The sequence below is a fragment of the Colossoma macropomum genome, unplaced genomic scaffold, assembly GCF_904425465.1.
Source record: "Colossoma macropomum unplaced genomic scaffold, Colossoma_macropomum, whole genome shotgun sequence".
Lineage (NCBI taxonomy): Eukaryota > Metazoa > Chordata > Actinopteri > Characiformes > Serrasalmidae > Colossoma > Colossoma macropomum.
In genome coordinates, this window is record NW_023494787.1 from 566117 (window position 1) to 592543 (window position 26427).

Consider the following 26427-nt stretch of genomic DNA (forward strand, 5'->3'; position numbering starts at 1 on the left):
CTCTGATAGACTTTATTTACATCTTAACCGTTTAATTATTCAGAAATTTTTAACTTAACTTGCTATTTGTGGTTTATATTTAATTTGTATTTCAAATTCATATTTGAGATGATCAAACCTGTCAAGCCTCCTAGTTTACCAACCTCTCAGTGCAAACTTTGCACTTATTGTCAGATCATTTCAAGCACTCCTACTTATTTATTTTTTACATTTTCTACATAATAAAAATAACTTTTGTTTAAAGTCCTTTGTTCACGTAATGGACCATAGTGTAGGCTACATTATTTGTGGCCTGAAAAAAAGACAAAGCTTTTAAAAATCATACACAAACATCATGAACTACACAAGTATTCAAATCATTCGGGTCAGCCCCAACATCTCATTACAGCTACTTTTAGAAGTGTTTATATAAGATATAATGAATGTGTTATCTAGACACATAAAGCATCACTGTGTCGTCTCTGACGTCATCTTAGCATCACATGATAATGTCCAAATGTATACTTTACCTTTTTCTTTTGAGGGTTTTTCTGTCTTCTTTGTCTTCTTCTTGTCCTTCTTTTTCCTCTTTGCCTTGTCTTTTTTCTTCTTCTTCTTCCCATCCTTGTCCCTCTTTCTACTCTTTCTCTTCCTTTTTTTCCTTCACCTGAGCTGAAGTCTGATTCCAGGCTTGAGTCCAAATCCGAACTACCCAGAGAATCAGAGGTAGATTCTGAGCTGGAGCTTGACTCAGTCTTGGACTCCTCAGCTGGGTGTCCCGTTTCCACCTCACAGACATCTTCAGTAGCTGAATGACAGACAAAAAGCAAACAAATAAAAAAAAAAAAACAAACAATTCTACAATTCTAGATGTGACATTTATTAGACCAGATTTATGCACTTTTATGAAAACTACACACTATTATAGAATAATAATAATAGAATAATCTTTTTGTATCATAAGTGCTTAAGGCAACTCTGATGAATGTGGATACACTGACATTTGCCTGTGTATACCTAAAAAATAATAATAATAATAATTAAATAATAATAATAATTAAAAAATGACCATAATAAAAAAAAAACACTATTTTATTTTAACTGCTTTTGGGCTTGAACCAGCCAACTAGAAGCACACACAAGCTTTGCAGACCTCTATTAGAGCTTAAAAACCTCAACATGTTTTAAAAATGTGTGGCAAAAAATGGGCTACAGTCGGTATTTGTAGACCTACAATGTGCACCTGTGCTCTCATTCACTCAGGTTTGCTGACGGTGGAGTGGAGGGGCGCCGACATCTCAGGGAGCCTCATGACTCTGTTACCTTTCTGGTTTCTCCCTCTTAGTGAGGCTGTAATATCTAGACCTGCCGGAGTCTCTGCTGCTCTGTTAACCCTGTAATCTGATCAGTCTCTCTGTACAGAACTGACTCTCTGTGTTTCCTTTACTCTGCCAAGTTGAACAGCTGCCCATCCTGCGGGTCTGATGCTGTTCTTCTTCTGCCTTGATTCTTCCTGTTGCTCTTAGGGAGTTTTTCCTGCCACTGTCGTCATTGGCGACGCTCATGGGGGCTCGGACCCGGATTTTTCTGTGAAGCTGCTTCACAACAACGCTTGTTGTAAAAAGCACAATATAAATAAACTTTGACTTGGCTTGATGTGGAGATGTTCAGCTGCTGCTGGTGTGGAAAGAAAGGGTGTCACACACAGCAGAGCTGAGATCCTTAAAGTCCAGCAGGGCGGCGCAGTGAGGACACCACTGTTTCCTCTTCTGTCCCATCATTCTCTGTTCACTGTGGAGGTTGGTCTGTAATTTGCAGGGCAAGTTAAGTCCAAGGCTAGATTTCTGAAGAATGACTGTGACTGCAGCTGTTTAAGGTCAGTGGAGACAGAGCCAGACAGACAGACACGTACTTGTTAAACGGGCTGTAGGAGATGAAAGAGACACGAATCTGGAAAAGAGATGTGAGGACAAGCTGACAGCAGGAGGAGCCAGACTTGGTGATTATTTCACAGACAGGGAGGGAATCTGTCATAGTAAAGCTAGCGAACATGTTAGGAGGTAACTGAGAGGGTGTTTGAGAAAAGCTGACTGCTCTGTGGAAAGAATATCAGTATATTTTGCTAATTTTGTCTCAAAAACACTGAAAAGTAGTCAGAGGAACAGGCAGCATTTAGGGCATTCTCATATTTCTGGATATGCTAAGTGCGGGGCTGGCAAAAGGGTGGATTTTGGTTGGATTTGGTGGGAAAAAGTGCTTCGGCAAAATTAGGGCTGGTTTGTATATATAATTAATAAATTGAACTACTTAATAATACAAGTGAAATTTGAATAGGTCTAACTTTCACTCACGTCCAATAGAGGAGGCAGTTGCTCCCCCCATATCATTCACAGTCGACATCAGCGTTAAAGAACCCAGTTTATTAGTGAAGTGGTGGATGTGGGTTCTGGGTTAACATGGCAGATATGATCCAGTTCCCTCTGCATTACTGACCATACAGAGTTCTGCTATAGCTGGAAAATGGAACAAGCTCTGCAAGTGATGGAAACAAGATACACACACACAAATCAAGTAATTTAATTATTTTATTGAAATTATTCATGAAATAGACGTTTCTCAGATATTTAACCAGAATTCTAAAATAATTACATAAAAAGCTTTTTTAGCATAGCAATGATAAAATTAACACATTCATTTAAGAGGTGGACAGTGCCATCTAGAGACAATTTAAATATCTATCTGCAAATTTTTGAAGGCAGACGTCAGCGGTTAACACACTCAGACACTGATTATTGAGGTCATGTTGGTTAATTGTTGCATTATTACATATAATGTTTAAAATGACCTTTCTGAAGTGGATTTTCTTGGGGTTTTTCATGCATTTTCAAGATATTCAAGACGCAGTGGCTCTCATCACTAAACTTCCATGTATGAACCATGGAGAGGAATGAAGGGCAGAGATCGTCCTGGTCTTTAGAGGAGTGTAATCATTGAGGGTGCCATAAATTATGTTGTGGCAGAGGGGAATTGTGAGAAGGGAGAACAGCGAGGCAGCAGAGCTCGGAGAAATAGGAAAGGAAGCAAGTCTGCAGAGCGACAGAAAACAGGTGAGTATAAACAGACTCAAAACAACATCAGGACTGTGGCTTTTTCAGTAATTCAGGAGTTAAAAGCTTTTCATTTTTTAAACATTCGGTTTTTCAAGTCAATTCAAGTTTGTGATCTGAAATATAGATTTATCATCAAGGCCAGTAAACAATATCAGATCCAATATATGACCATGTGAGTGAAAAGGAAAATCATCATGCTGAGTAGGATTAAACAATGCAATACAGACGTGAACTCAGCAGTGAGTGAGCAGCCAGTTTCAACATATTGTAGCGACCTGCTACCAACTGGCGCTAAAAGGGACTTTAATGTTGTTAAATGTTGTTTGTTAGTTAAAGGTATGTGGGATGTGGTTACTGTGTAATTCTGTGTTGGGCTGTGGGGTCATTGTGTGGGTGTTTTGTGTTTGGTCACTCTGGGGGTGAAGTGTATGACTAATGGTGACCTCTCCCGAGAGCTCAGTGCTCTGTATTTGCTTTTCTGCTAGTGTTTCAGGAAAGAGCACCTTTCCTGTGTCTTACTCTGCACCTGCGCTACAATATATTGTGATGTCAGTACAGAATGAGACGCAGGGCGGGTCCTGATTCTGCTGGCCACTGAAACAGCAACTGAAAATAAGGGCAGAGCACTCGTAGCCAAGCTCTCCTCTCGACAGTCACTAAAACATAAACCCACTCTAACTAACCCAGCACAGCGCGCAATACCACAGGCAACACAGGTGCACATCTCCTCACCAACAACAACATATTTATATGTTTTGAGGTTCTCTTACTGCAAGTCTGGTGCTCCACACATGACCACACCTCCCTCATGTCCATGGCCAGTAGCAGGCGCTAGAATAAATCACAGTCATAGAGTGATAACGTGACAGAACAAAACAGTAGAGCAGGTCTTTCAGAGCCGTATAACAAACTGAACATCATGAAAATCACATTCTTTAACTGTGAAAGATCAGCAGCCAGAACAGCACATTTTCATTTCACACAGGGTTGTGATGAGTTAGTACTCTCCCGAACAAAGACCATTAGAACCATTAGGATTGAAACCTGGTGGTTTTGTTTTCTAATGGGAACTGGCTTAATGGTTACCGTTAGAGACCACCAGTTTCCTTAGGACAACTTTAAATCCTATTAGGAAACCATCAAATGCATCTGGAGTCAGCACTTCTGTTAAACAATTAGAGTCTTTTACACTGTGATAGCAGCCCATCAGGAGAACATAGAATACCATTAGAAACTATTAGACACCAGCATAAACGTTTAATGGTTTTTATTTTGGGCAGGGCTCAGTCAGAGGGAGTCAGCATGTTCACAAATGTAAATATTCTCCTGGCAGTTGTGAAGTTTGAGTGATTATATCATTGATCATATTGTGGTTAACAGGGTTAGAGCGGGAAACCATCGTTAGTTCAGATGTGGCACGTAAATGTGAGAGTAGGAGCCAACATGTTGTTTTATGTCTAACATTTTTCTTTTCTTCTCTAACCCCTCCACAGGCCCTGGAGGGAGGGACAGCCTAGTGTGGCTGATTAGAGGTGAACAGTTTTCCTATGTTTCCTTCAGGTCCATCTGTTATCTTTATTATTTCATTTTAGTTGGTATATTTCAGTTAGATGATCAGTTAATTCAGTTTATTTTCAACTAATGTGCAACAGCAGAATCTGAATCATAAACCAAACCAACCAAGTTTAACTCCACACCATGCAGGTATCTGCTGGTGGGTGACAGCTGAAATCGAGGGGCTCCCCTTTTTCAGGTTAGCCCCTCACATGTCTGTGCACGTTCCTGACTAGCAGAGTAAGTGAAGTGGCACAAACTCCTGGGACCAGAAACAATTATCACAAGACAATATACACACTTGCGTGGATTGAGTCTGAACAGCAGTGTGCATGGTGGCTAATGTTCATTTACTGTTTAATCCACAGGAAGCTGGTCACTCAGCTGGAGCCCGCAGGGCTGAACTGATTAGCCAAACACTGAACTCCACATTTACTCATCAAGCTGTGCAAAAGCAAAACAACTAACCATTCAGCCTCTTACAGTAACAAAACACCTGGCTACTGCAATACTGGGTGGAAGCTCACAGGCATGTGTGTGTGTGTGTGTGTGTGTGTGTGTGTGTGTGAGTGTGTGTGTGTGTGTGTGAGTGTGTGTGTGGGTGTGTGTGTGTGTGTGTGTGTGGCTGTGTGTGTGTGTGTGTGTGCATCATTTCATACCAACACCAGTAATGATATATCACTGGTGAAGCTGTGGGATGTGATGTCTGTACAGTGAGGCAGATTTAAGGCAGTAAAGTAACTGAAGCTGTTTGAGGCTGAACCTCATTTCTGTTCTAGTCTCAGTTTTTAAACAGTAGAATTTAAGCTCACAGTTCACAGAAGTGCTCTGCTCATCCAGTCTGAGGTAGATTAACACTGATTATTGTCTAATTTGTGATTTTCTCTGTCCTCCATAATGAGAAGAGTCAGCATTAGTACAGTAGGTTGTAATGATCATGGTGTTTGTGTGAAGCCCTGATGCTTTTTGAGGACTGTGGTTAAACTGGTTGAGTCAGATTTGTTGGGGTAAATCAGTGTAAAATCTCTGCCACTCAGTTCCTGGATCTGGTGCCAAGTATGCAAACACTGATTACTGTGAAGATCTAGTCACAGTGAGTTACTCCAACTCTATGTTCTCTGTAATTCAGATGATTTTCTTAATGTTCCTGTACAGTGCACTTTCCAGCCTGTTCACTACGTCTTTCACACTGATCTGAACACACAGCCCACAGTAGTCTCTCCATCTGTGCCTCAATAATGAACCTTCTTTCAAATATACTTAGATATTTTCCTCTTGACCATCTTGACCCATATCAATAAATGCCATTAAGGCAAAACGACGCTCCTGCCCCTTCTTGGTTCTCAGTTTGCAGGGTGTTTTTCCTCATTCCAGTCTTCCAGGAGACACTCTGACTGCACCAGCCACAGAGGGAAACAGGTAAGTTAATATCTATACATTTCAGTTTTTAACTATATACTTTAATCAGTGATATTTTCATATCCTAACTTTTATATTTTGCAGGTCAAATGGATTTATTACTGTTCTCTGTGCTGCTTCTGGCTGCTGGACTTCAAGGTAACATCATTAAAATAAACACTGTACAGCACTACAGTGGACACTACAGTGAACAAAGAAATGCATAAGAGATTTTACATTACACTTTTATTTATTTATTTATTTATTTATTTATTTATTTATGGTTATCATCACCCACAGGGTGAAAGTATATTTGCTCAATTTGTAATTTGTCAAGTATAAATGAAAAGGTTTTTCCAAAATGTAGATAAGTTTGTGCCGTGTAGATGAGGTATTATTTTCCTGTCCTTTACATTATTAATTATATTAGTTTTGGTAAAACACAGATAGTATGTTAATAAGATGATGAACTAACTGACTCATGACTGATGTTACTGTCTGATGTTCCTGCAGGTCTCCATGTTGAAGGCCCCTCCGGTCCTCTGGTGGTCCCGCTGGGGGGCGCTGTGCTGCTGCCGTGTTCTGCTCAGGACCCCCTCCCTCTGGAGGGTCTCAGAGTGGAATGGAGCAGAACAGACTCAGAGTCTGTAGTGAACGTTTTCCAGCAGAAAGAAATCAGAGCAGAGCTGCAGAGTCAGAGCTTCAGGGGCCGAGCCGACTTCTTCCCAGAGGAGATATCGAGAGGGAACTTCTCCATCTTACTCAGTGACGTCACACCAGAAGATGCTGGAGTTTACAGGTGTGGAGTTTCCTCCAGTCAGGACTACAGAGAGACCACAGTGGAGATTAAACTGAGTGGTGGGTAACTATGGTCTCTGTAATCTGTAATTGAGCTAAACTTAAATAATATCTTGACATTTTAATGCAGTGTATAAAATACTTAGACTGCCTATTGAAGTCTGGCCCAAAAAGATGTTATGTATTCTAATAGCAGCACACATTTTATAAATCTTGTTCACTGTACACAGTTTTACTTGTATGCTACAGTGATAGACACTTACATTGAAAGTAGTATTAACTCAAGTAGCTGTACATACATAACAATAACAGTGTTACAATGTATGTTGTGTCCATCTTCTCTGTCTGAACTGTTCCAGAGCATTTGGTGGTGAGGGGAGCGCTCCACCCCATCTTCACCTCAGTGGGTGAGGAGGTGATACTGAGCTGCTCCGTAGACTCACAGATTCCAGTCCACCAGCTGGAGGAAGTGACCTGGAAAAAATACCCAGACATCCCAGTTCTGCTCTTTCAAGAAAACCAGACCTTCTCAGAGTTTTCTCACGAGAGCTATCGAGAACGAGCCGAGTTCTTCACGACTGAAATCCCTCGAGGAAACTTCTCACTGAGGCTGAAGGACGTTAGGATGGAAGATAAAGGAGAATTCATCTGTGAAGTCCACACTGCTGACCTTTCAGGACAGACCACAGTGATCATCCAGCAAATAGGTAACAGTGGAGCCTTAACTATAACATACCTTTCAATTTATTTATGAATCGCTGATTGTGAAATGTTTGAAAATAAGAGATAAGTGACTCAGTTGTTCTACGTGATTAATAATGATTTTAATGCGGTCACTGTGCTTCTGCTAGTTGAAGAGCTGCTGTGTTTCTCATACAGGTTTCTCTCCTCTCCACGTTTTCATCCTTCTGCTGTGTTTCACTTCATTAACACTCGCTGTCGGACTCGGAATCCCTGTTTTTATCTTCCTACACAAACAAGGTACAGAGTGTCCTGAAGATTCAGTGATGTAATTTATTCCTGTTTTGATATTATATTGTTAGATGTTCTTTGGTGTTCATTTTGATAGTTATATTTTTTGGCATCACTGTTAAATAGTGGTGGTAATTTTTGAAAATAGTTATTTGACAGTGAACAAAGCCATTTTCAATCAATAAAACAACGAAAATATGAATCTAAATTCTGAAAACATGAACTGTACTAAAGTCATTATTTCTTCCTCTTCAGAAACAGACAGACGAGCGATGATCATGTATATTTTTCTGGCCTTTTGTCCAAACATTTGCATGCTCATTGCTTTTGGGCTGTGGTCAACAGAAGGTGAGTTCAAGAAAATGACTTTTTCTAAATTCCAGCAACGTGCATCATAAAATACAAATATGAATCTGCAGCGCGTGTAGTTTTTACAGGCTGTCTGTGATTAAGTACACTATATGGACAAAAGTATTGGGACACCCCTCCTAATCACTGAATTCAGGTGTTTCAGCCACACCCATTGCCAATTGTCGGGGCGGAGTGGAGTAAAGCGCCGCCACTAGACTCTATTCTGTGGAGTGACCAATCAGCTTCTCTATCTGTCAGTCTGATGGACGAGTCTGGGTTTGGCGAATGCCAGGAGAACGTTACCTGCCTGACTGCACTGTGCAGCTGTAGAGTTTGGTGGAGGAGGGATGATGATATGGGGCTGTTTTTCAGGGGTTGGTCTAGAACCCTTAGTTCCAGTGAAGGGAAATCTTAATGCTTCAGCACCAAGACATTCTGGACAATTCTATGCTTCCAACTTTGTGGGAACAGTTTGGGGACGAACCTTTCCTGTTCCAGCATGACTGAGCCCCAGTGCACAAAGCAGCTCCATAAAGGCCTGACTGGGGGAGTTTGGTGTGGAAGAACTTGACTGACCCTCACAGAGTCCTGACCTCAACCCCATCCAACACCTTTGAACATGAACTAGAATGGAGATTGTGAGTCAGGCCCTCTCGTCCAACATCAGCGTCTGACCTCACAAACGCTCTTCTGGATGAATGGACACAAATTCCCACAGACACCAAAATCTTGTAGAAAGATTCCCAGAAGCTGTTAGAGCTGCAAAGGGGGACCAACTCCATATTAATGTCTATGGATTTAGAATGGGATTCATAAAAGCTCCTGTAGGTGTGATGTGTAGGTGTCCCAATAATTTTGTTCATATAGTGTATGTCAGTCATTCCTTAAATAACAGCCTCTAAAGTAACAGCCTCTGCTTTTCTGGGAAGACTTTACAATAGATGTTTGAACATTGCTGTGAGGATTTGATTGCATTCAGCCCCAGCAGCATTAATAAGGTCACATACTAATCCCAGTGGAGCTCACTGGAGCTTTAATGACTCAAACTCACTTCAAAGATTTTACTGGAATGTCATTGTTACATTTCATCTCAAAGGATTTCAGTGGAACATCATTACTTTGTCACTGATTCCAAAAATGTTCCAAAACCTTTGAATATGATGCCTGAAACACACCCCAAAAATGTTGGGACAGAGGCAAAATGAGGGTGAAAAGTTTATAGAATATTGAAACATTCCACAGTGAGCAGGTGAGTTGGTAACAGGTGTGGGTGTCGTGATTGGGTAAAAATGCGTCATGGCTCAGCACTTTGTGCCAGACCTTTTGAGTGAATTGTCAAACAGTTCTAAAAAACATTTCTCAACACAAGATTGCAAAGAATTTAGGTATTTTACCATCTACCATACCTAATAATGTGAAAAGATTCAGGGAATACAGAGAAATCTCAATCCAAGTAGGGCAAGGCTGGAAACCACTGTTGAATGTGCATGACCTTTGAGTCCTCAGACAGCATTGCATGAGAAACCATCACGCTGCTGTGTTAATTATAGCCACACAGGCTTGGAAGTGCTTCAGAAAACCAATGTTACTCAACACTGCATGCTGATGCAACAAAAAATGCAACTTTTACAAGGCAAAAGTCATACATCAATTCTATACAGAAACGCCATCGAGTTCTCTGGGCCTGAGCTCATTTGTGATGGTTTGAGAGACAGTGGAAAAGTGTGCTGTGATCAGATGATTCCACATTTTAACTTGTTTTTGGGGAAAAAAAAAAACTGACATTGAGTTTTCTGTGCTAAAGATGCATCATTCTGCATGTGCTACCACTTTGTGGCTTCCTAGACATAGAGTGTGTGTGCTTGACTGACCTGCCTGCCGTCCAAGTCTGTTTCCTATTGAAAATGTATAGTGCTTCATAAAGAGTAGAATCAGACAACAATGACCATGGACTGTTGAGCAGCTGAAATCTTGTATCAAGCAAAAATAGACAGGAATTCCACTTGACAAACTGGAAAAATTAGTATTCTCAGTTCCCAAGGTATTAAAAAGTGTAATTAAATGGAAAGTTGATGTAACAAATTGTAAACATGCCTCTGTCTGAACTTTTTCTGAATGTGTTGCAGGCATTAAATTCTAAATTTGTTTATATTTACAAAATACAATTGAAAACTTGGTACTCAAACCACTTCCATGCAGAGGCTGTGATTCCAATGTTGTTGAGGACGGATAGCAGGATCTTGTGGTTGATTGTGTTGATGGCTGCAAAGATGTCAAGAGGAATCAGAACCAATGACAATTTGGCTGATCTTGGAGTTTCTCCATCACTGCACAGTTGGTGCAGAGTGAGTGAGAAAGACAGTTGATTAGACTGCATGGTCAAGAATTTTTGAGAGGAAAGAAAGGAGTGATGCCGGTTGGTAGCTGTTGACATCAAAGCTGTGAAGTGTGGGCTTCTTCAGGTTGGATACCACCCTGACAGTCTTGAATGCCGATGGAACATGACCTGGTTACGCTCCAACTGAAGGTGTTTAGTAAAGCTTTTTCAATCCAGGTCATCCCAAAGATGTGGAGTTGTTTTCTGTTGCACCAAAAATGGTTAACAGAATTTCATCACTCCAAATCATCCCAGAGATGTTTAATGGGGCTTCATTACTCCACCTCATCTTAAAGATGTTCATGTGGAACGTTATCATGCCAATTCAAAGCAGTTCCACATCATTCAAACTCATCTAAAAGATGCTAATAGAGCATCATCATTACAACTCATCCCAAGTGTTAAATGGAGCTTAATCACTTCAACTCGTCCCAAGTGTATTCAGTGGAGCTCCCTCACTCCAGCCCCTCTCAAAGGTGTTTGTTCAGTGGAGCTAAATCACTCCTATTCATGTTAAATATTTTCGGTGCAATTCCATCAATCTAACTCACCCCAAAGATGATTATTGGAGTTTCAGCACTCCAACTCATCCCATATTAGCTTAGTGGAGCTTCACCATTCCCTCTCATTCTTAAGGTACTTAATAGAGCATAATCACTCCAACTCATTCCAAATGAGCTCAATGGAGGGTCATAACTATCATGAACTTTTATATGTCAACAATGCTATTTGTGAAGATGAAGGGAAAAAGGAAATTCAGAAAAAAGTAAAATGGGAAAAGTCACTGTTACTCGTGGCAAACAGTGACTGCTGTTAGGAACTCGTCACAGTGAAAATGAGAGTTAATGAACGTTAGTGACTGCTGTAAGAAAACATATAATAATGATCCATTAGTATGAATATGAGAAGAGCTCAGTGTATTGTGAGGCAGATGAAATGATGTCTATGTTTAGATAGTTTGAGCATCAGGTGGGTCAGTTCATGCAAGTGTTGTACAGCGTGAAGCTCCATGGTGGTCAAACCAGTCCAGAAGGCTGGTGAGCAGTGGCACTCGATCAAGGCAGAAGAAGCAACATCATCAGACGTCCAGGATGGGCAGCTGTTTAACTCGGCAGAGTAAAGGAAACACACAGAGAGTCAGTTCTGTAAAGAGTGACTGATCACAGATTACAGTGTAACAGAGCAGCAGAGACTCCGGCAGGTCTGGATATCACAGCCTCACTAAGAGGGAGAGACAGAAGGTAACAGAGACATGAGGCTCCCTGAGATGTCGGCGCCCCTCCACTCCACCGTCAGCAAACCTGAGTGAACACGTGAGCAGCAGGACGACGGCACCAACACTCCCAGTTTACCATAATACTCTCTGACCATGAACCCCAGATCTGCACCTTTTATCTAACAGGGAAAACTAATTACCAAAGGCTCCACTAAACAAGTGGGTTTTTAGCCTAGACTTAAAGACTGAGGCTGTGTCTGAGTCCTGAACACTGACTGGAGGATTATTCTTCTGGGGGGCTTTGTATGAGAAGCTCCACCCCCTGATGTGACTTTATTAATTCTAGGTACTAATAGTGAGCAGCACCTTGTGATCTAAGTAGGCGTGATGGTTCATAGTGAGAGAGAAGTTCACTCAGGTACAGAGGGGCGAGTCCGTTTAGTGCTTTATAAGTCAGTAAGAGAATTTTATAATCAGTCCGAAATTTAACTGGTAACCAGTGTAAGGTTGATAAAACTGGGCTGATATGGTCAAACTTTCTGGTTCTAGTAAGAACTCTGGCTGCAGCGTTCTGGACCAGCTGAAGCTTGTTAAGGCTTTTGCTGGGACATCCAGCCAGCAGGGCATTACAGTAATCTAGCCTTGAAGTAATAAATGCATGAACTAACTTTTCTGCATCCTGTAGAGAGAATGCATTTCTCAATTTAGCAATATTGCGGAGATGCAGGAAGGCTGTTCTAGTAATATTAGTTATGTGTGCGTCGAAGGACAGATCAGGGTCTATAATGACACCAAGGCTTTTTACAGATGAGCTTGATGCAACTGAGAAATTGTTAAGTTACTCGACATCCAGTCTTTACGTCTTTTATACAGTCTTCAATCTTAACAAGTTTAATATATATTTAATATGGTCAATATATTTAATATGGTCAATATATACAATTGTGCGTCATCAGCATAGCAGTGGAAATTTCTTTGAGTAAACCGTAGGAACTGGATTTAATATACAAGTAGAAGATTTTGCGGAGGAAATAATTTTAACCGGCTCAGTTTGTTGAAGTAATGTAAAAGATTCCAACCTCTCTGGAGGAATTACAGTGCACTCAAAATCTGAATTGGCTTTGTAGGGCAGCAGGTTTGTAGAGTTTGACTGTGAGTGTTAAATTTTTTGCCTGATCATTTCAATTTTAGTATAGAAGAAATTCATAAAATCATTGCTGCTGGGATTCTGGGGTTCAGTAGCTGTTTGGTTCTTAGTTAATTTAGAGATTGTGCTAAATAGTAATCTAGGATTGTTCTCATTGTTTTCTATGAGAGAGGAGAGAGAGGCTGAGCGCTGCAGTAAGTGCTCTTCTATAGACTATAAGGCTACAATCCCTCCAGGAGGACTGGAACACTTGAAGAGTTCATTTGCCAAAAACAATAAACACCATCCTTTAAAAAGTGAGCTGACTGTGGTGAGATATTCTGGTAACACTATTCTGAGTGTCCTTTTTAAATGAAATAAACACTCCTCAGACTCAGTAACACATCAAAAACATATCAATAGTGTAGCAGTAATGAAGCATCTGAATACATTCAGTAAACTATCAAGAGACTTTTAATTCACTGTGTAAATAAACATTCTTTATAATCACTTTATTTGGTATCAAAATTCATATCTGTAGATCTTTAATCTGAGAGGAACTAAACATGTAACAGGTTTAATACAGACCATCTTAACATCCTCAGCAAGCTGATACAGACACACTGACACCATCCTGCACCTGGAGCTTCACTGGATTAGGGTTTGCTTGAGGTTAGGATGAAGATTAGGGCCAGGGTGAGGGTTAGGGATTAGGTTTGGGGTTATGTTTAAGGTTATGGTTAGGATTAGGGCCAAGGTGAGGGTTAGGTTCTCCTTAATGGAAGTAACATTAAATCTGCTTCATGGTTCAACAATACATTACTTACATTAAGTAATGCATCAACAGAACATCTTCAACATATTGACTTCAGTGTATTCAGATGCGTCACTACTGATACTTCACTGATATGTTGTTGATGTGTTACTGATACTCTGTAAAGTTTATTAATCATCTACAAAGGATCACTCATAATAAAGTGTTCAGCCAATCAGCGCGCAGTATTCGGGTCAGGGGGTGCAGTACTGCTGCCAACTGTTTGAGGCAGAATCTCAAACGGCTCCTTCTCCTACAGAGAGCAGCAGGTCTTAAACTAACGGCTACTGATCTAAACAGAGCTCAGAGTCTCACAGAGAACCACTCTGGATTCAGCCATGAGAGACGATTCATACTGGACAAAGACCAATATAATAATAATAATAATAATAATAATAATAATAATAATTATTATTATTATTATTATACAAAATTTCATAACTCATAGTGACTCTATAGGGAGCAGTGAGATTTCTGAGACTCAGCCTGAGGATTTTCTGAGCTCTGATCTTATAGATGACTAATATTGATCATTAATGGCTGTTTGTGGTCAGTTTTCAGATCTTTACCTGATTGTTTTATGGTAAAGATGTCAAATATTTATCTTAAAAGAAACTTGTGTCCATTAAATGGCTTTGTTTGTCTCTGAAACATGAAACGACCATTGGAGTTATTTGCTTTTGACAAAAATTAAGATTTAAAGTAAAAAAAATAAAGTTTAATTTTGTTAGTCACCTTATTTGTTGAGTTATTTTTACTTAATCAAAACAAACCAACTGCAATTTGATATGGAATACACAATAAAACATGATTTAGAAACTCATTAAAATGAAGATATTTAATAGATATTTAATAAAGATTTTAATAAATGAACTCCTCACGTTTAGTTTAGTCAGGTGCGATTTATGCTCTGGTTGTGTGACAGTCTGTTGAGTAAAAGTACTACACCTTTATAACGTTCTTTCCACTCCACCCTTTGCACTCCAAAGTCATGCTCTATTCTCCACATTTGCTGATCATATTTATCTGCTACATGCTAATCATCACCTTATCTGTAAATAAGGCTCAGAACTCCTCAGATATTTGCCATAATTAGTTACAATGGCTTTTATTCAAATGTATTAGTGGTTTGTTTCTTAAAAGGTAAACCCATTGAACTTATTCTGGGGTATTTTTTTCTCTTATGGTATTTTATGCGATAATTTTTTATTTATGTCATTTTTGAAACTACTCAGACACACATCAGACTCTTTATAAACAGAATGTTTTTGTTCTGTCTCCGGTACATTTATTCTGATGTGTTCAGTCTCATGGTGGTCTGTTTAACTACATTGACACCTTCTAAGTTCTTTTGTTGGAAACAACATTAAGATATTTCTGTAACACTTTACAACACCAGGCCAAAAACAAGCATGTATATATATTTAACTAATGCTTTCATCACAAATTACTGTATGGACTAATGATTAATACATCAGGAAATAATGAAGTGTATATGTTAATAAAAAACTGAATCAAATATAAAGTACCATAAATAAAAGTAATCATTAATTATTAACACGATTCTAACTCAGTCTGTTAATTAATACCATGACTTAATATATTAATTAGGAACCTTTCTATAATGCATAATGTCTGATTGAGATGATGTAGGCTAATAACCAATACACTAATCTGCAGGAAAATCAATGGTGTCGCTATGTGAACATTTAATGATTGATGAATTATCAGAAATTTCATTACAATCACAAGACAAGGGCTGGACTCAGTTTCATGCACTCGCGATGTGATGCTGATGTGCTTAATCATTAATGATGTGCCAGGAAAAAAGACAGATGTAGTGATACAGTGAACATCGGAGGAAGCAAAGTCATCACGATCAGAGGTCTGAAAGACTTTGACCTGTACAAATGATGAATTATAAACATCTCATTGCTTGTCCTGTTACACTGCACTATGGGAGATATTGATGACAGTAGATTAGTATGATTTGGATTGTGTGACTGAGCATTTTACATGAACTAGACTTCACTAAATGATAGTCTTTAACGAGGGTTATTTATCCCCGTTCAAAGACATTGATGATGAAGAGTTCATGGATAACAAAGATGGTGTGGGGGACCATCCACACAAACTGTGTAGCAAGTATGAACATCTTTGACCATATGGAACATAAAAAATATACGAGTTCGGAAATTACACTGACCCAGAAATTCACTTCTACAATAACAGTAACCACAATTGTGAGTATTACACAGAGGAACAGTTCAATAATAATGTGAATATGGAAAGTGCTTTATCAATAATCCACTTTAACAGTAGAGGTCTTTATCGTAATTTACCGAAAATCAAGGATTATTTAAGTACATTTAGTAAATTTGATGTCATTGCTGTGTCTGAAACTTGGCTTGATGATAAGAAAGTTTATCATGTTGGACTGAACGGATATGAGCTGTTTACAGTTAATAGGAACAATAAAATAGGGAAGGCGTTGCTCTGTACGATGACACACATTTAAAATGCAGTACATGTCAAATGCTATAGATAACAATGGAATGTATAACTACAGAAATTGATGTAAAACAATCTAAAAATATGTAATCAGCTGTGTAAATAGAACACCAGGCACCTGTATTGATACATTCACTGATAAATTACGTGGTATTTCTGATAAATTGAATGATAATAAGGTACAAATTTTATGTGGTGATTTTAATATTTATTTGTTAAATCTAAAGAAATAAAAGACATAAAAGGACAACAGATTTTATCAGTACAATGTACAGCAACAAATCTATTCCCAGTGATTACAAAACCAACAAGAATAACAACGGACACTGCCACATTGATCGACAACATATTCACGAACAGAATTGAAAGCACAATAGTAGGTACGTTGCTCATAAATGATATAAGTGACCATCTTCCAGTCTTCGCAATCCATCAAAAAACATTTTATGTAAATATTAAACACAGATTAAACACTTTTAAAATAACTAGACATAGAACTCCAGAAGCGATCGCTGCTCTCAAGGTGGACTTAATGAAACAAAACTGGACTGAGGTGTGTGCAAATGATGACCCAAATAAAGCCTATGATGCCTTTATGACCACATTAGTACAGTTATATAAAAAAAAAAAAACTGTCCTTTAAGAAAATTTACAAGAAGGCATAAATATGCAGCTAAACCATGGATTACTAAAGAAATAGCAAATGCATGTAAAAAAGAAAAAAATATTATACAAGAGATTTTTAAAACAAAGAACAAAAGAAGCAGAAAACAAATATAAAATATGTCAAAATAAATGAACAAGTCTTATGAGATTTAGCAAGAAGGAATATTATCAGAAATTATAGCGATACAGAAACAACACTCAATGAACATGGAGTGTGCTAAATAGCATCATTTAAAAGGGTGCAGGAAGAGCAGACACCAGATTATTTTGTAAAAAAAAGACAATATAATTATAAGTAAAACAAAAGAAATTTCTAATGAATTTAATGACTATTTTATAAATGTTGGATTTAATTTAGCAAAAAGAGATCGCAGAGCCAAGAAATAAGGATGGTGTAGATAAAGATATTGTTCATAAAAACCCTTACTCCATCTATATTAGGAGAACTGATGAAAAGGAAATTCTGGATATTTAAATAAATAAATAAATAAATAAATAAATAAAAAGTCCACTGATTGGACTTAGATTGACATGTCTTCAGTTAATCAGTTAATTCAGTTATTATAGAATGTATGTGAAACCTGTTACACATATCTGCAATGAGTCTTTCAAAACAGGTTTGTTTCCTAATAATATGAACACAGCAAAAATTATTCCAATGTATAGAAATGGAGACAGGCACCAGTTCTTCAATTATAGACCAGTTTCTCTGCTCTTCCAGTTCTCAAAGATTTTAGAGAGACTGTTTGTAGGCAAGCCTAATAGTTTCATAGAAAAACACAACCTATTGAGTGATCATCAGTATGGTTTTAGAGCAAATAGCTAGCAAACCTCGATGGCAGTGATGCAACTGGTAGAAGAAATATCAACTGCAATAGACAACAAGGAATATACTGTTGGGGTGTTTATAGACTTAAAAAAGCATTTGACACTATTGATGATGACTTACTAATGAATAAACTGGAAAGATGTGGTTTTAGAGGAGCAGCATACTCATGGCTCAAGAGTTACCTTGATAATAGATATCAATATGTACAAATGAATAACATCCAGTCTAAACTACTGAGAGTCGATTGTGGAGTGCCACAAGGTTCAGTGTTAGAACCCATATTGTTTACACTGTATATAAATGTTATCTGTAAATTGTCTAAATTGCTAAAATGTGTTTTATTTCTTGATGATACTAATTTATATCGCTCTGGAGCAGCTATTGAATACAGAGGTAAGGGAATTGAAAGTTTTAAAGAAATGGTTTAATATAAACAAGTTATCCCTAAATGTAAGTAGTAGAATAAACTTTATAATATTTGGAAATCAACAAACCAAGAATAAAATTCAGGGATCTACTCACCTTCAAACTGCACAGATAATGTTCAAAGCACAAAACTATTTATTACCAATCTGTATTCAGAAGCTGTTTGCAATTAAAGAGAGCAAATATGGACTTTGAGAAAACGTATGTTTAAAAAGTAATAGCAAACAAATTTAAAAAATAGATGTGTATCTGGGCGGCACGGTGGCGCAGTGAGTAGCGCTGTCGCCTCACAGCAAGAATGGCCTGGGTTCGATTCCCGGCCGGGTGACCAGGGTCGTTTCTGTGTGGAGTTTGCCTGTTCTCCCCGTGTCTGTGTGGGTTTCCTCCGGGTACTCCGGTTTCCTCCCACAGTCCAAAGACATGCAGTCAGGCTGATTGGACATGCTAAATTGCCCCTATGTGTGAATGTGTATGTCTGTCTGTCTGCCCTGCGATGGACTGGCGACCTGTCCAGGGTGTATCCTGCCTTCCGCCCAGTGACAGCTAGGATAGGCTCCAGCACCCCACCGCGACCCAGAAGGATAAGCGGTTTAGATGATGGATGGATGGATGTGTATCTGTCAAAGGGGTTTGTTTGTGGAATAATTGTGATAAGGAATTGTGAATGTGTAGCTCACTATGTTTAAAAATAAGGAGGTCAGCACTTATAAAACTGAGGAGTGATCATTATTATGTATGAAATGTTCTGAAATGGTTTTCTGTCTGTTCTGATATTTCTCTATTGTTTAAATGCAGGATTGTATATGATTTATAAAGGGTAGTCAAAAGATGCTATAGCTTCAGACTTTTTGGTCAGTACTTGTTTTTGTACCAATTATTATGTCCATTAATTTTATACCTATAATGTTTACTTTTATTTTTGTGTTACCTATTATTTTTTCTTTTTTCTTTCTTTTCTCTTTTATTTTTATGGGTGTAAACACCATGATACATTTGATAATGACATATGATATAGTTCATTGCTTAACATGCCTGCACATCATTAGTCAGTACATTTATATATCATGTAACTTGTCTAAATTCATCATTAATTCATTATGATGTGCCCCGCCAAGTAAAGTCATGATGTAAATATGTATTTACAAGTCATTACTTAATATATTCATATATGATTAATTTACAGTGTACAAGAAGTAAATTATTAGTGAAATCACTCAAAACCACTACACGGAATTATCAACGAAGACCATTTATTGAAACACAATTTTCAAATGTTTCTTGAAAATATGAGGAAAAAAGGATGTAGTTTAACTAACATGCATTTCATGTCGAATCAGCGCGCTGCTGAAACCCCGTGAACAGAGAAGTTTGCTCAGCGCTGTCTTTGTGAAGGTGTTTTAAAATGATAGACATTTTTCTTCTAAATGTGCAGCCATTCCAGGTGTGTTTTAGTGAAATCAGACTCAGAGACAAACTTCCACTGTTTGTATTTTTCTATCCTTTCTGTCCCACTGGGGCGCGCAAGACAGGGGGATTCACAATCATGCTGGACAAACACAGAATAAAATTACTCAGAATTTTTGCGAGATAAAACAGGTGGTCAGAGTGTTTTAATACTGTCTGTCCTTAAATATTACTCTGATTTTCCCAGCCCGTTTCACACTGCTAAGGCTACATAGCCCACTGAGTATTTATGTTCAGGCATGATTTCAGTCGCACACAGAGGGGCTCTCGCTGGATGCATGCACTCTGCAGCACCGCGTTTCTGTTGGATATGAGAATATTTTGTGCTAATCACTAAAACATTCCAGCCTTATTTACCATCCATTAATGAGATTTTAGCCTTTGGGACACGTTTAGTTCAGTGATAGAAGCAATAACTGAAAAAGGCATAACAGAAGAATGACAGTAAATAAGTAAGTATTAAGTATTGAGTAAATAAGTATTGATTTGGCACAGACGCTAGTCTTTCCAATTGCATCCTGTCCACATTTAATTAATGATATATTAATGTATTACCGACGACATGTTGACATATATTTACACCATGACTTTACTTGGTGGGGCACATCATCATTACTTAATGCTGAATGTAGAACAATGTCACGCAAAATTATTACCTCAGTTATTTTACTACATTATATCAAACAATTGATGTGTTACATATTTAACCTGATGATACATACTTTTTGCAGTGCTGTTAAAAAGTGGTTTGTTTATCATGTGATGTATTGGTTTACCTTTAGCAGATTACATTACTGGTAACTTATTGGATATGAATGATTTTACAATCAAATAATACAAACCTCAAGGAATTAACATAACATATCATTCATATATATATTTTACCCAAAAGCTGTACAAAATTATATTTTAATATTCTGAGCATGTTTACTACCTTTTTTGACATTATATAAACCTATAATGTGAATTATGCACAAATATTAGTGGTTTAGTTATTAGCCTATAATTTGTGTTTAACCTACATAATCTCAATCAGACATTATGCATTATAGAAAAGGCTTTAAATAATATATCAATTCATGGTATTAATTAACAGAATAAATTAGAAATATGTTAATACTTAATTATTACCATTATTAATGACAATTTATATCTGATGCAGTTCTTTATTAATGTATACACTTCATTATTTCCTGATGCATTAAGTATTAGTCCATGCATTAATTCACTTGATGAAAGCATTAGTTAAGTATTAATACATGCTTATTTGTGGACCAGTGTTGTAAAGTGTTACCGATATTTCTGATTTAAACTACACATCTGGAATCAGCTCTGGAACATTTATCACTTCTCTTGTGCATGAACTAATGACAGACCTACAAACCTGGTCAAGAAACAACTGAGAAACCAACTGTCCAATTATTTACGGACCCCTGAAATTTGACAGGGGTCCATGGGAACTAGTGGATGTAATTCTTACTTGGTTTACTCAGTACTGAAGTGAATACTCTCAAATAAAATCTGAACATTCTGCATTTTAACCTCAATCATTGGTCCTTTTCAAATGTAGTACTGGAGTTCAGAGACAAAACACTAAATTTGGCATGATGCATTTAGTAAGAGTGTCACTATGTAGTACTTGATACAGTTCAGGATGTAAGAGAGCAGTAAGAATTAAACAGCTCTGGGAATCACTGAGAGATTCATCTAGAATTACTCCTATACAGGCTTACAGATCTGATCTTATGCTTCCTAACTTTAATCTACAGGATTTCTCAGTGAGGTCATCATTTGTGCAGCGGTCAGTCTTGCACAGTGTCTGATGTTGATGAAGACTGCTCCTTATCTCAACACACTTCCAGGTATGATATTAAAACAATTCAGAATAAAATATAATATAATAAATAAATGAATACAGCTGTTAGCATCAGTGTAGGAGACTGCAGTCTGGAAGAGGTTCAGTACTGCACTGATTTACACACTTTCCAACTCACAAAAGTCTTTTAATTAGCTGATAATATAAAGCAGGTCATAGAGGGCCATTCTGATAACGTATTTACTTATCTAACTACACATATGATTTACAGAACGCTTGGTGAAAGAAGTGAGGATTCTGAGTGCTCCACTTCTTTACTCAATCATAGCAACAGCTATATTCTCAGGTAAGTAAGGTTTAGTGCATGTGGGGAGGTGATTAAAAAACTGTGAAGTTACATTCAAGAACACTTCTTTTAACAGCTTCTTTGTTAGGAGTTCTATTCAGGGTTAGACAATGTTGAATGCATGACTGATGCTAGTCCACGTCTCATCAAATCAGAGTGACAGAGAAACATACAGACTTTCTTTAGTTCTTGCTTTACGGTTATTTGTACAGGATGACTGCTAATCTGCTTTTAGAGGTGTCATCAACAGCTCTGCTTGCCATTCTCTCAGAAATACTGTAGAGGACAGTAACTGACACGGTCAGCAAGAATTTCTTCTGCACAACTGACCCAACATAGTGAGGATTAGGATACAAAAATAAAACAACAACAACAACAACAACAACAACAACAACAATAATAATAATAAACAAAACAATGCAGGGAAAGTACAAAAAAAAAAACCCATACAAAACAATAAAGAACAAAGAACATAAGTGGAGGATACATAGAAATATGGTTGCAACAGGGTTAATTAGAATAGGATCCAATGACATTGTTGAGACAGGAAGTTGACTTCAGCTAGTTTTTTGAAGGTATTCAGACTGTTACTGAGCTTGCCTCTGGAGGAGAAGCTATCCAAATGGTCAAAGATCTTGCTGTTCTTTGTCAGTGAGGAGGCTTCCAAATTTTACAAGCCGTTCCAGACATGATCAAAAAATGTTAGTGAGCTGAATCTGCACTGAGATGAGCTGCCAGTTGAAAGACCTCTTGGAATCCATTGGCGCGTTCAGACTGACACATTAAATTCAAGGTGACAGGCAAAGGCACGGCAATTCAGGTTTATTTATATAGTACATTTCATACACAAGGCATGGGATGTGGTCTGTTGTCAGCTCAGTTTATGACCCTTTAAGGTATGTGGCACCACCATCACCTCTAGCCAAACTCATGCTACAGGATCCCGGACTGGGATGTTCATATTCCCCAAATCCTCAAAGAACAGTGTATTAAATGGTTGTTAGACTTTCAACAAGTGAATGTATTCAAGCTTGAAGGATGCATTAAAACACAGGACTTTGGATAACTAATCCACAATCACTTGCATCACTTTTCAGATGAAAGTGAGAGTGGATATGGCATTGTGGCCTACCTCAGGATACAGAACAACCACAGTATTTCACAGTGAAGATATATCCATACCTCTCAAAGTCCTGTAGATGATGCATCTAGAGGACTCAAATTACTTGTAATTCCTACATATTTACCAATTAAATACTAGGTACAGTCTCATGTGTTAATATGTTTGAGTTCAGATCAGACCTTACAATCTGAAGAGCTTGACAATATCTGTTCTGTCTGCACTGAATCACAAATGTGTCTTCTTCTTTTTTCTCATCTAGTTGAGTTTTCTCATCTTAAAGAAATCCATTTGCCCCTGGCTGAAACAAGTGTAATGTTGGCAATAGTGACAGTGTCTTGTATTTGTGCAATCATTTCAGGTAAATAAAAATATCAAATATTTTCTCTCATATACAAAATGCCTCTAATAATTGTTTCTTCTTTAATACATTTATGAAAATAATAATAATAATAATAATAATAATAATAATAATAATAATAATAATAAATATAGCCGCAAGCGGCAATGAGCGGGTTCAAGCATGCAACAGCAGTACGGGCCCTCCTGCAGGTTTAGCCCATTAGGCCTAAAAAGGCCTCAAGCTTCTGGTTTAGGCCATTAGGCCTAAAAAGGCCTCAAGCTTTTGGTTTCGCCCATTAGGCCTAAAAAGGCCTCAAGCCTTTTATTATAATAGGCCTAGAAAAGCCTCAAGCCTTTGTATAGTAAGTCTTTGTATAGTGAAATCTTTGAATGAATAAGCCAAAATAAAAGACAAGCAGTGCAATTTTTGACATAACATGTAATTAGAAAGTTGTTCATCTTAGTGGACTGAGTCACATGACACCATTTGTTTATATGTGGGCCTTGTAATAACATTGTAATAGCAATTTTTATTGATTTTTCAGTGTTTTTGAGTGCTGAAGCGCGTCCAAAGGCCAATCTGGACCAAACTTGGCATACTCCATTAGAATCTCAATTTGTATAAATACTCAAAGTTTGAACATGATCTGACCAATGAATGTTGAGTTATAGCTAACCAAGCTAACAATGCCACATATGCAGGAATTTGGTGATTAATTCACATGACCCTGAGTAGAAAAGTCAAAATGTTTTTGATAATTATTTACCTACAGATGCCAAAGAATTGTTCTAGACCAACTTTGATAAGATTGGATCAAAATCCAGAGACTAGTTCGAAAAGTAGGGTTTTCAAACATTTATCGATTACAAAAAAACTATACAGATTTTTAATAAACATGTATAGGCAAAATTGTTTGTCACACTGTACTACAATAGGCTGTAGGTGGAAATTGTAATAATATTGTAATAACATGTAATAATATGTACATTTTTGAAATTGCGCCCCCCAGTGGTCAAATCTTTTGAAACTCGACTGGTTGTTAGAAAGTGGCTACATATAGACACCAGTCAAGTTTCGTCATGATTGGTCAATGTTAAGCCTGTCAAATGGCCTGCTGAATGCTTATTGGCCGATGGCGACCACAAATTTCGATGTATCCAAACGTCCTTCAATGCACACTTGTAGACTGGCGAGAGGATGCTGGATGCAAAGTTTCAGCTTGATAGGATGTTCAGAGGCAGAGAAAATGCCCTGTTTTTGTTGCTCCGCCCCCTAATTACTTATGCGCACAAAAATCGAATGGCTACCTCAGAATGGGCTACTGACATGGCCAGTCAAGTTTGAAATTTTTTGGCTGAAGAATTCTTGAGTTACAGATTTTTCAATTAATTCTGAATTATTTTGAATTTATCCAGAAGGGTTCATTTGCATATGGCAGACATGTTGTATAGAAAACTCAAAATGTTTTTGATAATTATTGACCAGGACACTATTCTGAATTTTTTGACACCAAACACATGAGGATTGGGCAAAGATTGGAGGACTAGTACACAAAAGTAGGTTTTGCACATTTTGCAGTATTGCGAAAAATCTAAGTGGGCGGAGCTAAATAATCAAAATAGCCAAAAGGTTTATTTACCCATAGACCCATAGAATCAGGAAAAAAATATGGCTTGTCTGGCAAAAATCTAGTTTAGGAGATATAGACCCAAACGCGTTGACCTGCGCTGTAGCGCCCCCTTGTGGCCGACTGGGCTGATTCCTTGCGCCTGAGTAGCGGGAGGGACTACTACCAGTAGACCAAGTTTGGTGTCTCTAGGACTTACGGTTTGGGCTGTGCGTTCTGTTTCAGGGCAGAAAAATAATAATAATAATAAGAAGAAAAATTCTCACAATTCCAATAGGGTTCAATGCATTGCATGCTTGAACCCTAATAATCATCATCATCATCATCATCATCATCATCATTTGTGCAAGGATACACTCACTGTCCACTTCATTAGATACACTTACCTTGTATCTGCACTCATTGTACATTTTATCAGCTCCAGAATGTCTGTAACGTCCTGGCCACCCCCAGCCACAAGAGGGAGGAAGAGAACTGAACCAGGCTGATTAAGTCTGACTGTTGTCAGCTGTTCACCACCCTTCTTTAGGAAAGCACACATGTAACTCTCCACTCAGTCTTGAGTTCACATTGCCACATGCAAGTGCTCTCGACAAAGCTGGTAACCTGAGCACCTGCTCTGGGCATAGAATGCCTATAACACCTTGTGGCATTCCTCACTGGTCATGTTTGGTGTATCCTTCATCCATATTCCCAGAGCCGGAGTCTGAAGTTGAGTTCCCTGCTGCACGTCTTCTTGTGCAGCGGTGTCGCCGGGTTTGGTGGAAGGCCCACGTTTCACTATAAAAGGCCTCAGCAGTGCAAAAACCCTCATTTTGGCCAGAGCAGCAGGTCTGGCTCTATGCCAAAGACCTGCCTCTAAGAGTTGTGTCCCGCAAACTTGCTCCGTGGTATGTGGGGCCCTTCAAGGTGGTGCAGCAGGTCAATCCAGTGTCCTACTGGCTCCTCCTCCCCTCCCGCTCCTTGTCCACAAACCTGACCTTCCACATCTCTCGCCTCAAGCTGGTCCTCTGCAGCCCCTTGCTCTGGCCCCTGCCTCTCAGCACATTTGGTTAGGGGGTACTGTAACATCCCAGCCTCCAGCTAGGCCATCCCAGTGATGCACTGGTTAGCACATTGGACCTTCAGCACAGAGGTCGGAGGTTCAACTCTGCTCCGGCTTAGAGCATTCTCGAGCTTTCCGTTTCTCCCTTGAGTTAATTAATGGCTGCATTCTTTTTTGACTTATCCTGACTTGGTCAACATAAGCTGCCAATGACTGCAGGGGTATAAAAACACTGCCTTCATGTCAGACATATTCTGCTTCCCCTACTGAGCTAACAACTATGATCTCACAGCGTTTGCCTTTTTTGTTACAGATGAAATTGATGTGCTCAAAATAAATGCTGAAAATTAAAACTATAGTGTATGGTGGCCATATGTAAAAAAAACATACAGCTAGAAGGAAGGAATCAAATTAATGTCATCCTCTTTGGGAGAGAATAAGAAAGGTAACATATGTAACACAACATGTTTGTCATCGGAGGCTCTAACCAATGAGGGTGATGTTCTGACATCACAAAGGTATGTTGTAGCTTGTGCAAA

General features: G+C 38.4%; 2 protein-coding genes across 2 annotated transcripts in view; both read left to right on the forward strand.

The window, feature by feature from the left end:
* LOC118805159 overlaps positions 1 to 26427 on the forward strand; it is a 1027118-nt gene that overhangs the window by 546441 nt on the left and 454250 nt on the right. The gene's annotated exons all lie outside the window — the stretch shown is intronic.
* LOC118806229 (V-set domain-containing T-cell activation inhibitor 1-like) lies at positions 6152 to 25899 on the forward strand. The gene is made up of 5 exons (XM_036567700.1): positions 6152 to 6200; positions 6555 to 6899; positions 7199 to 7546; positions 7719 to 7820; positions 25667 to 25899. The coding sequence occupies exons 1-5, from the start codon at positions 6152 to 6154 to the stop codon at positions 25897 to 25899; spliced, it is 1077 nt and encodes a 358-aa protein (XP_036423593.1).